The sequence below is a fragment of the Schistocerca serialis genome, chromosome 3 (assembly GCF_023864345.2).
Source record: "Schistocerca serialis cubense isolate TAMUIC-IGC-003099 chromosome 3, iqSchSeri2.2, whole genome shotgun sequence".
Taxonomy (NCBI): domain Eukaryota; kingdom Metazoa; phylum Arthropoda; class Insecta; order Orthoptera; family Acrididae; genus Schistocerca; species Schistocerca serialis.
This window is the reverse complement of record NC_064640.1, coordinates 366934633-366950684: the sequence shown is the minus strand read 5'-3', so window position 1 is coordinate 366950684 and position 16052 is coordinate 366934633. Positions and strand designations below refer to the sequence as shown.

The window sequence follows — 16052 nt, the reverse complement described above, 5'->3', positions numbered from 1 at the left end:
ACATCCGTTCATGCCCTGGCTAGTCATTTCTTCTCTGTACTGACTCCCTGAGCAGCTTAAAAGCTATCGACCAGTGCTACCCTAATCATCCTTTGATAGCATCCATCCAGGAGTCCATCTATGCCCTGGAACGTCCATTTGTTCAGTGGTGTTTGTGTGGGCCCCGGGTCATGTCGGAATCCCAGGAAATGAACTTGCAGACAGGCTGGCCAAACAAGCTACATGGAAACCGCTTCTGGTGATAGGCATCTCTGTCACTGACCTGTGTTCATTATTACGCCACCAGGTTTTTCGGCTTTGGGAGATAGAGTGGCATAGTCTCCATACGAACAACAGACTGTGTGTCATTAAGGAGACTATGAATGTGTGGAAGACTTCCATGCAGACCTCTTGCAGGGACTCGGTGGTTCTCTGCTGGCTCCGCATTTGCCATACGTGGCTAACATGTGGTTACCTCCTCCATTGCAAGGACACATCTTGGTGTTGCTGTGGCTCCCCTATGACAGTCGTCCACATCTTGCTGGACTGCCCAATTTTAGCCGCTCTGCGATGGAATTTTAACCTTCCCAGCACACTACATTCAGTGTTGGGCAACAGTGACTCAACAGCAGATTTAGTTTAACATTTTATTCATGAGGGGGTTTTTTAACATATCATTTAAGGGGCTTCGCGGGGTAGCCATGCAGTCTGAGGTGTCCTCTCACGGTCTGCGCGGCTCCCACCGTCGGAGGTTCGAGTCCTCCCTTGGGCATGGGTGTATGTGTTGTCCTTAGGGTAAGTTAGTTTAAGCTAGATTAAATAGTGTGTAAGCTTAGGGACCCATGTCCTCAGCGGTTTAGTCCCATAAGACCTTACCACAAATTTCCAAAATTTCTTTTAAGGGTGTGGGTTTGGCCTTCTCTCCGGGCCCTGCACCTTCCTACATTTTAACTCTCTATCACCCTTTCTTTGCATTTTTTGTCCTGGTGTTCATCTTTTTCCTTCATGTGTTCATCTTGCCTTGTCTTTTGAGGTGGACGTTTTAGTGTGTTGCAGAGTGGTTGGCTCATCCTCTTTTATTCTTGTGATCAGCCAGCCCAGACCTTCTGCTCTTCCCCCTGTGGGTCCGACGTTAGAATAGGCCCGAGGAATTCCCACCTGTTGTAAGACATGACTGAAAGGAGTTTCACATGTTTTGACCTTTATGTGATGGTCCCCTGTAGGGTTTGACCTCCATTCTTCAAAATTTTCCCGAAGAGCGAGCCAATTGGGGAAAGGCACCTTACATGGTGCCTTGTGTCCACCATGCATTGAGATCTGTAGGCAACTTTCTCATTGTCAGGGACTGATGACCTCAGATTTTAAGTCCCATAGTGCTCAGAGCCATTTTCTCGTTGTCACATTGCAGTCCCACCCATTCTCCATCTCTTGGGAGAGGACACCTTCCTGGGTGCATTTTCCACCATGCACTGTGCAATGTCGCTTTGTGCATCGGCGAAGACCATGGACTTCTTTGTACCTGATATCAAGCGTGGCAGCCAATCTGTTGTGGTGGGGCCACCATGCACCCTGCTGGTTGTAGCTCTCTGACCACACAGGGATCGCTCTGCTGATGCCTGTGCCGTTAACTCCCCATGTATGCCAAGAAGGGCCCCTGGTCGGAGTGGGTGGCATCAGGGCGGATGACACGCGATGAAGAATAGTCCATCATCTCTTGCTGGTGGTGGAACACCAGCAGTCTCTAAACATTCATGAGCTCAATTCAATGCACAGAAGTATGACCCCAAATCATTCCCCTCCCTGGCCACACCATGGGAGGAATGTCAGACTAAGGATGGCAGTGGATCTTATTCGCCCCGGTACCTTGTATGTTCGAGAGCTGATGGGGTATCTTTCATGACGATGAAGCCTCAGTTTTTGTTGAGCATTTAGAGGACAAGTTTGGGGAGGTGGAGGGCTTGTCCAAAATGAGCTCTGTGTCAGTCTTGATCAAAACAGCATCCTCTGCCCAGTCGTGGGAGTTACTCGCTTGTGACAAGCTGGGGGATGTTTCTGTTTCCATTACCCCACATAAGAGCTTAAATATGGTCCAAGGTATCATATTTCACAGAGACCTTCTTTTGCAGTCCGATGATGAGCTACGCGTCAATTTAGAGCGGCGAGGTGTTCATTTCGTCCATCGCCTCCGAGGGAAAATAAGGTTGCCACCAGTTCCTTCATCTTGGCTTTCGAGGTGGAGACTGGGGTCCCTCCACTGCAGATCAGACGTGCACAATTGCTCACCAGTTACGCAGCACACATTCGTAGTTCCCTTGAGCATCCAAATTACTGTCTCCTCTTCCCACCCATGGCAGTCCATCTCCCGCATCAGTGGCCCAGGTCGGGGCTAACGATTGCGGGTCACGTGCGGTCCCTTCTCTCCTAACTGGAGTCCTTCCCTTTACCATCATCTCTACTTGTGATCCGTTCATGTACTGTATGCCTCAATGGTGTACACCCTGGCCGCAGCTTCGTGTGGACCTTTCATGTGGCCCTAAGGACTCAGTTAACCCTGCGGCTCTCTGCTGTCACTTCCTCTCGATTCTTGACATGTTCCAGGACTCTGAAGTGGTTTACACAGGCAGCTCAATGGCTGATGGCCACGTTGGCTTTGCCTATGTTCACGGCGACCATATTGAACAGCATTCCTTACCCGATGGCTGCAGTGTATTCACTGCAGAGTTGGTGCCCATTTCTCGTGCACTCCAGTTTCTCCATTCATGCCCTGGGGAGTCTTTTCTTTTATGTACTGACTCCTTGAGCAGCCTGAAAACTATTGACCAGTGCTACCCTTGTAATTCTTCGGTAGTGTCCATCCAGGAGTCCATCTATGCCCTGTAATGATCCAGTCATTCAGTGGTGTTCATCTGGACCCCTGGTCACGTGCTAATCCCAGAAAATGAACTTGCTGACAGGCTGGCCAAACAGGCTACACGAAACCACTCCTGGAGATGGGCATTCCCACAACTGACCTGTGTTTGTTATTACGCTGCAAGTTTTTTCAGCTTTAGGAGATGGAACGGCAAAATCTCAGTACACACAACAAACTGCGAGCCATAAGGGGGACCACGAATGTGTGGAAGTCCTCGATGAGGTCCTCTCACAGGGACTCCGTGGTTCTCTGCCGGCTCCGCATTGGCCATGCCTGGGTGATCCACGGCTACCTCCTGCGCTGTGAAGACTCACCTCAGTGTCGGTGCGGCGCCCCGTTGACAGTGGCCCATATTCTTCTGCACTGTCCTCCTTTGGCTGCCCTGCGACTTCATCTTCAGTTGCCGGACTCATTATCATTGATTTTAGCAGACAACGCTTCATCGGCTGATTTGGTTTTACATTTCATCTGTGAGGGTGGGTTTTATCATTCGATCTGAGTTTTAGTGCTTGTTCTTTGTCCCTCTGTGTCCTCCACCCTAGTGCTTTTAGGGTGGAGGTTTTAATGTGTTGCAGGGTGGCTGGCTTTTCCTTTTTTATTTTCGTGGTCGGCCAGCCACTGTAATCTGCTTCCTTGTTTTACTCTCATCTAACTGTTTTTTGCATCTCTCTGTTGTTTTGTTGTTCTCTTTTGTTCCTTTTAGTGGTCCTTTCCTTTCCTTTCCTTTCCTTTCCTTTCCTTTGTTCTTGTGGTTTTTCCTTTCTTTCCGGTTTGTCTTATATGTCTTGTCTATTTTATTCTCACACTTATGGCATTGTTTTATTAGGAACAAGGGACCGATGACCTCGTAGTGTGGTCCCTTTCCCCCCTCTTTTAAACCAACCAACCAACCAACCAACCAACCAACCAACCAACCAACCAACCTTCTTCTCTATGATTTTAGTACCTTCTTCTGCTTTTTCTTGTGGTGTAAGTTTTCCCCATTCTTTGTGCTTTCCAGTTGTTTTCTTTTTAGGTGTGGTTCTGCATCTTTGTCCACTTTTACTTTCCCAAATGTACTTTGGGTATCGTTTTACCCTGAGCCTTGTTTGTGTCAGAAAGGGACTGATGACCTTGTAGTTTGGTCCCTTTATACCTCAAACAAACAAACCTACCAGTCAATCAACCTCCACCACCACCTCCACCACCGATAACAGTGCATGTTAGCTCACCACTTCTGGTATTCGATGACGTGTGCTGGCACCAGATTGTATCAGCGAGGTGGATTAATGACAAGAGCCAGGATTCCAACAGCCTTTATGTGCTTTCTAGGCAGTTTGCCACATCCAACTAGGTGAATTCAGATCTGGTCCACTTGTCCCCCCTCGGTTACACAATTTACAAACATTTGGAAACTTTCCCACACTTTCACATTGGCTAACACTGGATGCAGACAGATGGGGTACAAAAATTCTGTACTGGGGATGGGAACGGCTCTGGCCACCATCTACCATTAACTTTGCCTAACAGAATAAACACCAACCCCGTGATGATATGGGGTAAGGCCAGTAAAAGTTAGAAGAAATATATCCAATCAAACTTTTGAGAGGGCTGTATCACAAGGCTTGGAGAAAAAGAAGAATTGTAAGAAAGCTGTACAGATGCAGAATGGTGACTTCAGGACTTTCAAAGAGAGTGGATCTCCAAAGGGAGAGTTTTAAATAAAACAAGAGGTTTAAAAGCCAATATTCTTACTATATTCTAGTACACTGTGCACAGTCGGTTGTGTCCTGGGGTTGTAAACCAGACCACCAGCCCATCAGGTTGGTTGTGTCAGGTGTTGTTCGGTAGTGGAACAAAGTCCATGGACCATCAAGAGAGAGAGGAGAGGAAAGATGTGCTTACCTAAAAGAATGTCCATCTTTTGTCCATGCTCCAGCTGCATCTCACAACCAACACATAATTTTTCCCCCACACTCCCCATTGGTCACTCGGAAGTGGTGCATGGAGTTTTCAGTCTATTAACGAAGGTTGTTGTCTTCAGCCTGAAGACTGGCTTGATGTAGCTTTCCAAACTACTCTGTCCAGTACAAGCTTCTTCACCCGCGAATAATTACTGTAACCAACATCCTTTTGAGTCTCCTCAGTGTTCCTCATCTCTTGTTGACCCTCTAAAATTTTTGTCTACACTTACTTCCAAAACCAAATTGGTTATCCCTTGATGTCTCAGATTGTGTCCTATCGTCTGGTTTCTTCATTTAGTCAAGTTATGCCACAAATGTGTTGTCAATTCTATTGAGTACCTCCTCATTGGTTACATGATCTACCCATCTATTCTTCAGCAGTCCTCTATAGCTTTAATTCTCTTCTTGTCTAAACTGTTTATCATCCATGTTTCACTTCCATAAAAGGCTACATTCCAGACAAATACCTTCAGAAAATATTTCGTAACACTAAAATCTCTCGGATGCTAACATTTTTTTTTGCAAACAGTTCTTGTCATTACCAGTCAACATTTTATGTCATAAGTTATTTTACTGCCCAAATACCAAAACCCATGTACTGCTTTTAGTGTCTCGTTTCCTAACCTAATTGCCGCAGCATTGCCTGATTTAATTCGGCTGTATGTTATTATCCCCCAGGGAGCTGGCCACTCTTTGACGGGTTCGTGCATGGCTACCACGGGACCCCAGCCTTTGCAGCATTTTTTCTCTTCTGTGCTGCATGTCTATCCTCTTGCTATTCTTTTTCCCCTCCATTGGGTAACATGTCTGTGGTGTTATTGGGAATGTTCTGCATTGTCAGTCGCTGATGTAAGAACCGTCTCATCATTGTATTTCACTCCCTTTTCCTTTCTTTGTTTCCCTTCTCCTCTTGCACCTCTGCTTTGGTGTTTGAAGTTCTTCTTTTTCTTCTTCCTTCCTGTTCACTCCTGAAGGCTTTTCCACACGACTGAGACATAACAGGTGACTGGATAACGCGTAATTCCGTACCCCGGGTCGACAGGCAGGGTAGGCATGTACCCCTTGGTACAGGCCAGGTCTAGGGAGGGGTGAATGCCTGATCTGCAACCTTTCCAAATTGCCGATTGGTCCCTCTGTCGGGTGTTTGGGAGGTGTGACCTGAGGTGTGAACAGTTACCTAAGGTAGGTGCGCCCCGTTATGGAGCGGACCCCAGTTGGAAGGGGCACGCAATCGGAGACACTGGCAATCATGGGGGATTTTCTCACAATGAGTCAGTCATCTTCATAATCAATGTGTACAAAGCATAAACATAATGAAGTTAATGATTCAAAGACCCTTCCTGCTGCACCATGGTTCCTCGTGATCTTGTGGGTCTGGGGGTCAGAATAGGCCCAAGGTATTCATGCCTGTCATAAGAGGTGACTAAAAGTAGTCTTACACCTTTCGGCCTTTATGTGATGGTCTGCTGTAGGGTTTGACCTCCATTTTTTCAAAATTTTCCCATAGAGCGAGCCAATTGGGGAAGGTCACCTTAAATGGTGCATTGTCCATTGTGTACCGAGACCTTCTGCATCCTGTGTTGACATGGATCTGCACTTCCACTCATTTTCCAGCTGTTGGGCAATGTCATCCTACTGGGTGCATATTTTTCTGTCAACTGTGCAGTATCGTTTTCTATGTTTACAATGATAATAGACTTGGATGCTTGGTTGCACCTGATATCCAGCACGGTAGCCATGTACCCTGGTGGTTGTAGCCCCCTGACCACACAGGGATTGCTCTGCTGATGCCTGCACCATTAACTCCCCACGTATGCTGAGAAGTAGGTGCCTGTCACCCTGGGGAATCAGGACTCCTGGCAATGGCCATCCTACCAGGTGGCCTTTACTGTGGCTGGGTGGTGCCTGTGGGGAGGGCTCCTGGTCGGAGTGGGTGGTTTCAGAGTGGATGACACGCGATGAAGCATAGCTGGTGGTCAAACACCAGCAGTCTCTAAGCTTTCATGGGCTCTATTCAACGCACAGAAGTACAGCCCCAAATCGTTCCCCTCCATCGCCACACTATGGGAGGAACGTCAGGCTAAGGATGGCAGCGGCTCGTATTCGCCCCAGTACCTTGTATGTTCGAGAGCTGATGGGGAATCTTTCATGACCGGTAAAGCCTCAGTTTTTTGTTGAGCATTTAGAGGACAAGTTTGGGGAGGTGGAGGGTTTGTCCAAAATGTGATCTGGGTCAGTCCTGATAAAAACAGCAGCTACTGCCCATTCATGGACTTTACATGCTTGTAAGAAGTTGGGGGATGTTTCTGTTGTCATCACACCACATAGAGCTTAAATATGGTCAAAGCTATTAGCTTCCACAGGGACCTTCTTTTGCAGTCTGATGACGAGCTGTGCGTCAATTTAGAGCGGTGAGGTGTTCATTTCATCCGGCGCGCCCATCAGGTCCGAGGGATAATCAGGTTGCCACCAGTGCTTTCATCTTGGCCTTCGAGGGTGACACTGTACCCGAGAAGGTCAAGGTGATGGTCTACCACTGTGATGTAAAGCCCTACATACTCTCCCAATTGCGTACTTTAAATGCTGGAAGTTCAGCCATAGTCTTCTGCTATACTTCCAGCATCACATGTCAAGATTGTGGACGTCCATCACATCCCAATAATCATGTGCCCTGCCTCCCATCTGTGTCAACTGCGGAGAGCACCATTCGCCTTGCTTGCCTGACTGGATGATTCTCCAGAAAGAAAGGAAAATTATGGAGTACAAGACCCTGGGCCGACTGACCTACACTGAGGCTAAGTGGAAATTAGAACGCCTACATCCTGTACGTATGATATCGTCTTTTGCTGCCACTACAACAGTTCTAGCCCCATCAGCTATGCCAAACTCAGTCACCTCTCAGAGCAGAAGACTACACCTGCCCCCTAATGGTGGGGGGCACTCCCCTCTCTGTTGCTCCTGCATCACCTACTTCAGGAGCAACATCCCCCCAACCATCTGGGATATCAGTCCCCACTTCTGCTCCGGAGAATCTTAAGTCTTCTTCGGCTCCTCTCACTAGGAAGGGGGTACCTTGGATCCCTCCCTTCCGAGGTTTCTGCTAGTGGGAAAGATTTCACCCACCAGTGGCTGAAGAGCCCAAAAGCAGATGGTCGTAGGGCTTCGTGGTCATCCTCAGTCCCGGAGACTGAATCAGTGAAGTCCTCCCAGCCAGGGAAACCCAAAGAGCAGCAGAGAAATCCAAAAAAGATGATCCCCAAGACCAGGGAGTTGCGGTGGCACCCACACCACCGCTACCTACAAGCTCATCATCTGGGGATAAGGTGGAGATTCTGGCGTCCGCTGAGGAACCTGTATCTCACCAGATCCTCAGACACAATGGATATAGACTGCTCAGGCAATAAGTCGGTGGCAGCAGGTGACATCATTCTCCAGTTTAATTGTGGCGGTTTTTTCCATCGCCTGGCTGAGCTACCGGCAACTGTTAAGCTTTACATCTGCTTTCTGATTGCCCTCCAGAAACATGGTTCCCAGCGATGCGGACCCCTGCCCCCCACGGCTATAAGGGATATTACAGGAACCATAGCGACTATAATCAAGTGTCAGGTGGAGTTTGTGTCTGTCCTGAACTCGATATGTAGTGAACCTGTGCCTCTTCAAACTCCTCTTGAAGCTGTGGCTTTCAGAATGACGACACAGGAAATAACTGTCTGCAGTGTATATCTGCCTCCAGATGGTGCAGTACCCCTGAACATATTGACTGCACTGATTGATCAACTCCCTAAACCTTTCCTGCTTTTGGGAGACTTCAACACCAATAACCCCATGTGGGGTGACACCATACTTACTGGCCGAGGCAGAGATGTCGAAAATTTACTGTCTCATTTCAACCTCTGCCTCTTAAATACTGGGGCCGCCACACATTTCAGTGTGGATCATGGTAGTCACCCAGCCATTGATTTATCAATTTTCAGCCCAGGACTTCTCCCATCTATCCACTGGAGAGCACATGACGACCTGTGTGGTAGTGACCACTTCCCCATTTTCCTGCCACTGCCCCAGCATCAGGTCCACGGACACCTGTCCAGATGCCCTTGTATCTCTTCGCCATGATTTTTAGCTTCCTTCTTTGTCCTGTCTCCCACATTCCCTCCCAACACCCCCCTTGGTTAGTTCCTTGGCACCAGATTCGGATGGATCTCCGCCGAGGTCCGAAAGATTATGTTCCCCCATTGGTGTTCCGTTGTGTTTTCCGCTGAATGTTATGGGAGTTTCGGGATGCTGTTGTTTTTTACACCGATGGCTCTAAATCTGCTGATCATGTGGGGATATGCCTTCACATCCTCTGTTGGCATGGAAAATCATCTCGTGCGAACTGCTTGTGGTGTGTTTACTACAGAATTGATGGCAGTTTCTCAGGCCCTTATCTTTATTATACACTCCCAACACAACAACATTTTGTTATGTATGGACTCAATGAGTGGCCTTCAGGCTATTGACCGGTGTTTTTCCTGCCATCCCTTGGTCTCGGCCATCCATGACCGTCTCACTGATCTTCACCATGCTGCTTGTTCTGTTGACTTCCTTTGGGTCCCTGGCCATGTGGGTATCCCAGGTAATGAGCTTGCTGATCGTTTGGCTGGGGGAGCAATCACTTACCCCCCTTCCCTGTAACCTCTCCTGCGGCGCATTTGCGGCTTCATTTCAAATCCCACTGCTCACAGTCATGTGCCAACTCTTGGGAGGCTACCTCCCTGTTTAATAACTTCGTGCACTTAAGGTGACACCTGTCCCGTGGCGTTCTACCTTCTGCCTCTCCTGAAAGGACTCGACTACCCTGTGTCGTCTCTGCTTCGGCCATACCAGGCTGACCCATAGTTTTCTTTTGCGTAATGAGCCACCCCCACTTTGTGGTTGTGGAGCCTTCCAGTCAGTAGCCCACATTTTGGTGGAATTCCCCCTTCTTTTGGCTCTGCATACTAAGTACAGACTTTCCCGTACTGTACCTTTAATATTGGCAGATGATTCTCGGATGGTTGAACTGGTTCTCAGTTTCCTCTGTGAAAGTGGTTTTTATTTCCAGTTCTAAGGTTTTTAATCTCCCTCTGGAGTAGGGGCAGGGCGGTGAGGGTTGGGGTGTTTCCCACTGTAAGCTGTGTTTGGAGATTCCTGACTCCCCTCCCTGGCCAAGATCCTCTTTTCTCTCCCTTTTACTCTGTTTTAATCACTTTTTAGATTTGGTTAGTCTCCTTTTACAATACGCAGTTTTACATTCTAGCGGTTGAACGCTTTTGAATAGCAGGTGGTCTTGCCTGTACTGCATCAAAGGTGGGATATTTCCTGCCTCTAGCATAGCCTTGGGGTTGCCCAATTGCTGACTTCCCTCCTTTTGTTTTCACCATTGACAACACGACTGCACTTTTACATGGTCCCCCCTCCCCGTTATGACTCTTCTGAGACGTAAATCTGTCCGAATGGACCACCTTTGAAACGAAAGACTGATGACCTTGCTGTTTGGTCCCTTCAACCCCAATCAACCAACCTGCACCATGATGACCTACCTATCCCGGAGCTGTGCCCGGCTGACAGTGGCCCATATCTTGGTGAGCTGTCCTTCTTTGGCTGCCCTGCGATTGATCTTCAGTTACCGAACTCATTGCCATTAATTTTAGCTGACAATGCTTCATCGGCTAATTTAGTTTTACAATTTATATGTGACGATGGGTTTTATCATTCTATATAAGTTTTTGCATATGTCCTTTGTCCCTTTGTGTTCTCCACTCTAATGCTTTTAAGCTGGATGTTTTAATGTGTCGCAGAGTGACTGGCTTTTTCTTTTTATTCTCGTGGTTGGCCAGCCACAGTCATCTGCTCTCTTGTTTTGTTTTTATCTGTCCTACCTGTTTCCTGCTTCTCTCTGTAGTTTTCTTTTCCTGTTTTGTCCATAGTAGTGTTGGTTGTCCTTCTGTCGTTCTTCTCATTCTTCCAGTCTCCTGTTATTGTGCTGTTTGTCTCCTTTCTTTTCTTCTTTCCCTTGTGTAATTATTTTAGTGGGAACAAGGGATGATGATCTCACAGTTTGGTCCCTCCCCCCCCCCCCCCCCCCCTCCTTTGAACCAACCAATCTGCGTACCATTATAGATTTTCTTGTATGGAATTTTGTGGAAAAACAGCCAGTCTCGAACAGTGTCATATGGGGACGGACATATGATAATATAGTGTGGACATGAAATGAATTAAGACAAGCTAAAATCAAGTATTTGATATCTTACTTGGTAAAGTGTTGGCTTATAATGTTAGATCAGCTACATTTTATAGCATTGATTTCCATTCTGTTGATTTCATAATACTTTTGTTTTGTCAGGTTTCCAACAATAGATTAAACACACACCACAATAAAATGTAGAACTACATTGTTGGTGTTGCTGTTATATTATATCTTCAATTATACAGGTTTAAGTAATTTTAAGGAAATTGTTTTCAAGTACGATTGTACCAAGTATGTCATGCATGCAGTATACTAATTAATGTGATACTTTTTTCTAATTATTTTTCAGTTGACTCAAAAGCAATAGACCAATCAGGAGCAATTCCAGATAAAATTTTAGAGAGTCTGAAGTCATTAGGTCTATTTGGACAACAAATTCCTGTTGAATTTGGTGGCCTTGGTCTGAATGCAACTGAGTATGCTCGGCTCGGAGAAGTCATAGCTCTTGATGGCTCCATAGCTGTCACACTTGCAGCACATCAAGCAATTGGCTTGAAGGTAACATACTTCGCTGACATTTATAAATATTTTCATGCTATCCTATGCCAATTTCCTAAATGATATAAGATACAAAACAGCACAATTCCACAGTGAGGCATAGCTACCCACCTTACATGTAAATTATAAGCAGTGAACCTGCAGAGGGAACTGCAATGAAGTTTAAAGTTTTGAATTTACATTTTTGTCAAAATGCTACTACAAGAGACATAAATGCAAACTGTTATATGTATTTGCTGTATGGATTAAGAAGGTATGAGTGAAGCTGTGATCCTTGGTAATGGTAGGAGAGCTCAGAACATAGTAGAGAGAATATGACACAGGACAGAGAAGGTAGAGTTGGAAAAGTATCAAATGATAATTCAGAGTTGATTTTAAATAAAGTAAAAAGAGAAATCATCTTTCAGCACAGTGGAGACAGAATAGATGGTGAAATATCCTAGTTAGAGGGAAGAGCATGGTGAGAAGAAATTAACAATATGGTGAGAAGGGATGTGAATTATAACTTAGAAAACAGGTAATAAAAACAGATAGGCTAAGAAATAGTCGTTAGACATAGGTGCAAGTTAAAATATAAATAATTAATGAAAGAAGAAAAGTGAAATGTGAGTACATAAGTGACGCAAAATATACTACATAAAATGTAAGACATGCTGAGCAGTGGGCAGACATACATGGTCTGAAACTGGATGGTCGTCCTGGCATTTGGCCACTGTCTGACACTAATCATTCATATGGCGTGGCAGCATATTTGTGGTCATACTCACATAGAAAACAAGGCAGAGGTTGTGATGATGATAGTGTAAAATGTGGCTGCTTTCACAGGTCATCCTGCATCTCACTGCATAGGTATTATCAGAGATGGGGTTAAATAAGGGTCTGATGGACACATGTATAGCACATGTCTTGCATCTGGGTATTCCACAGGGATGTGACCCATACATAGTTCAGGAGGTGGGAATGGTTGGGACATAGCGACTGACGAGAATTCTGCATTGAGCGGTTGCTGAATACCAATTTTTGGGAGGAGTGAAAGGATGTTCAGTAGAATGTTTCTCATTTCATGTCATGACAAGAGTTAGTCAAAGCTGATGGAAAACATGATTCAGTTGTTCTTTTCCCATGTGGTATTGAGCTGTGTGGCTGATTGTCAACATGTGCAATCATCTGATTGAAACCAGATGGGGTGGTTAGTTTCTGTCTGCAAAAGCATTGGCTAAAATTTTAGCATATTGGGAGAAGGTGATCTGCTTGCCAGGACACACAGGATCCATCAGTGGCTGCAGTGTATGGAAGGGTTTGTTTGATGTTGAATTGGTGGCAGTGGTTGAAGTGGAAGTGTTGTTGGCTTTTGATAGGTTTAAAGTGAAAAAGGGATCCTTGTGGAGTCATCAGGAAGGTGGCAGTCAACAACTAGGAATGTAGGGAGTAAGCTACACGTACTGCCTGGGTTGTACCAAATGCCAAACACCTCATGGAATTCTACCAGTTCAGCATCATATAGTTTCCCAAGCTGGAAGCAGGTGAATACTGTTAGTTTTCTGTAACCATAAGCTCTATGCATACTTCAGAAAAACCATGTGTCATGCTGTTGAAACATGACTTTCATCCATTCACTCATTGACCAGTGTGGTGGGGCAGTTGACAGCAAAACAAAAGCCAAAGTTTCAAAATAATGATTTAAGAAATCATTCATGCAAGAGAATCATATGAACATACTGTCATTTGACCATCAAACGGATTCCTGTATGGACGACATAGTAATAAACGTCCCTGTTATAGAAAGAAAGAAAGAAATATATATATATATATATGTCGCCAGGTGTGGCTGAAATCCCGGATCAGTTTTACAAAGAGCACGCTATACCAATGGCGCTATACTTAGGTTGCACTTATCATGAATCTCTCACCCAGCACAAATTTCCAAGTGACTGGAAAAAAAACCCACAGATGACTCTCGTACATTAGAAGCGAAAAAGAATGGACCAGCAAAATTATAGTCAAATATCCCTAATGTAGGTTTGCTGCAGAATCCTTGAACATATTCTCAGTTTTAATATAACAGATTTTCCTGAGACCGAGAAGCTTTTGTCCACGAACCAGCATGGTTTTAGAAAGTATTGCCCATGCAAAACTCTGCTTGCCCTTTTCTCACGTGATATACTGCAAACTATAGATAGAGGGCAAGAGACAGATTCCATATTTGTAGATTTCCAGAAAGCATTTTACACGGTACCCCACTGCAAACTGTTAACAAAGGTATGAACATAGGGAGTAGGCTCCCAGATATGTGAGGCATCCAAAGACTTAATAGAACCCAGTATGTTGGCCCCAACAGTGAGTTTTCATCACAGACAATGGAATTGTCATGAGTGCCCCAGGGAAATGTGATAGGACTGCTATTATTTTCTGTATACATAAACGATCTGGCGGACATGGTGGGCAGCATTTTATGGTTGTTTGCTAATGATGCTGTGGTGTACAGGAAGATGTCTAAGGTGAGTGACTGTAGGAGGATACAAAATTATTTATACAAAAATTCCTAGCCAGAGTGATGAATGACAGCTACCTCTAAATGTAGAAAAATGTAAGTTAATGCAGATGAGTAGGAAAAGCAACCTCGTAATGTTTGAATATGGTATTAGTAGTGTCCTGCTTGACACTGTCACATTGTTTAAATTTCTGGGCATAACGTTGCCGAGCAATATGAAATGGAATGAGCATGTGAGGATTGTGGTAGGAAAAGCAAATGGTCGACTTTATTTTATCGGGAGAATTCTGGGGTGGTTCACCTTTAAAGGAGACTGCATATAGGACACTATTGTGACCTATTCTTGAGTGCTGCTCGAGTGTTTGGATCAGATTAAAGAAACACTTCAAAGCCATTCAGAGGCCAGCTGCTAGATTTGTTACTGGTAGTTTCTAACAACAAGCGTTACAGAGATGCTTCGAGAACTCAAATGGGAATCCCTGGAGGGGAGGTGATGTTCTTTTAAAGGGAAACTATTGAGAAAATTTTGAGAACCATCATATGAAGTTGACTGCAGATGATTCTACTGCTGCCAACATGCATTTTGCATAAGAATCATGAAGATAAGGTACAAGAAATTAGAGCTCATTTCGAGACATTAGAAAGTCATTTTTCCCTCTCTCCATTTGTGAATGGAACAAGAAAGGAAATGACTAGTAATGGTATGGGGTACCTTCTGCCAAGCACTTAGGTGGAATTCAGAGTATGTATGTAGATGTAGATGTTATAGAGAGTGGGGATATTTGCTTGGTTGCAACAATGCTAAAAACCTGTGGAGGGGGAAAATTTTTAATTTGAAAGTGTGCTAAATACTGCTCGTATTAAACTGATGATCTGTAAGAAAGTGTGTACAAAAGTCTCATTATGCTGGAAGGTGACATTGGGTCTTTTGAAAAAGTATCTTTTGTATTCAAAAGCACTGTCAGATCAGAAAACCAGTGTAGGAATAGAACATTTATCATAGGAACATCTCTCACTGAGTTACAAAAGGTGAAACAGTTTGGTGAATATTCAGTATCTGTGAAACTTCACAACTCTCTGAGCTCAGCAGGGGGCTGTACGACATAGAAGTCTCATGAGGATTGTTATCCAAAAAAGTTTAAAGTGAATGGAAAGGAAGCAGTGTTGATATGAGTAACTTAATGAAGCAGGTGAATGGTGAGGTAGAGAAAGCCGCTGTATTTCTACTCACTGTCGGTATATCAGTGGTACCAAAATACATCAAAACTGGTTTTTTGTGTGTTAAGGTGCAATCATATGCCAGACTGAAGGTGTATTGAGTGCCAACACTGTAACATGTGGTGGGTGTGACAAAGTGGCACACCAACCTGAAACACCATGGTCAGTGAAAGTACTTCTTCTTCTTCTTCTTCTTCTTCTTCATGAAATGTATCTGCTTATGCAGGTCATTCACAAAGACTCTTCCAAGTTTCTTTTCTCCCACAGTCTATAAGTTAGAATCCCCATCCATTGCAGACCTTTTTTCTCTCCATCTTGTTTGTGGTCATTCAGATTGTGTCCATTCTAGGGCTCTTCTCAGAAGTCTTTCTGATCCCACTCTTTTAATGTGGCCAAACCTTTTAAGCCTATTACTCTCTGTAGTTTCTTTTAGGCGCTTGATCTGCAGGGTTTGTAATATTGTTTCATTTCTTATCCTGTACCTTCTTGTTTTGTCCACAATCCTTCATAGAAAGTGCACCTCTGTTGCTTGTATTCTGCTCAGATCTTTTTGTCAAAGTCCAACATTCTGATCTATAGATCAAAATTGGCGGATAATGCCTCATAAATCATGATCTTTGCTTTGGCAGGTATTTTCAAATTTCTAATTATATTCGATACACAACTATTCTGCATAAAATGTGCTGTGAATCAAGCAGTTTGCTTTCATGAGTGTTTGGCATTCGTTGAAGAAAATAAAATTCA

General features: G+C 44.8%; 1 protein-coding gene across 1 annotated transcript in view; it reads left to right on the top strand.

Annotated features, from left to right (window-relative positions):
• The window catches only part of LOC126470184 (complex I assembly factor ACAD9, mitochondrial-like), a 103993-nt gene that overhangs the window by 27160 nt on the left and 60781 nt on the right, over positions 1-16052 (top strand). The window contains exon 2 of the mRNA XM_050097841.1: positions 11391-11599. Within this exon, the coding sequence (XP_049953798.1) occupies positions 11391-11599 (209 nt within the window). The remainder of the gene's footprint in view (positions 1-11390; positions 11600-16052) is intronic.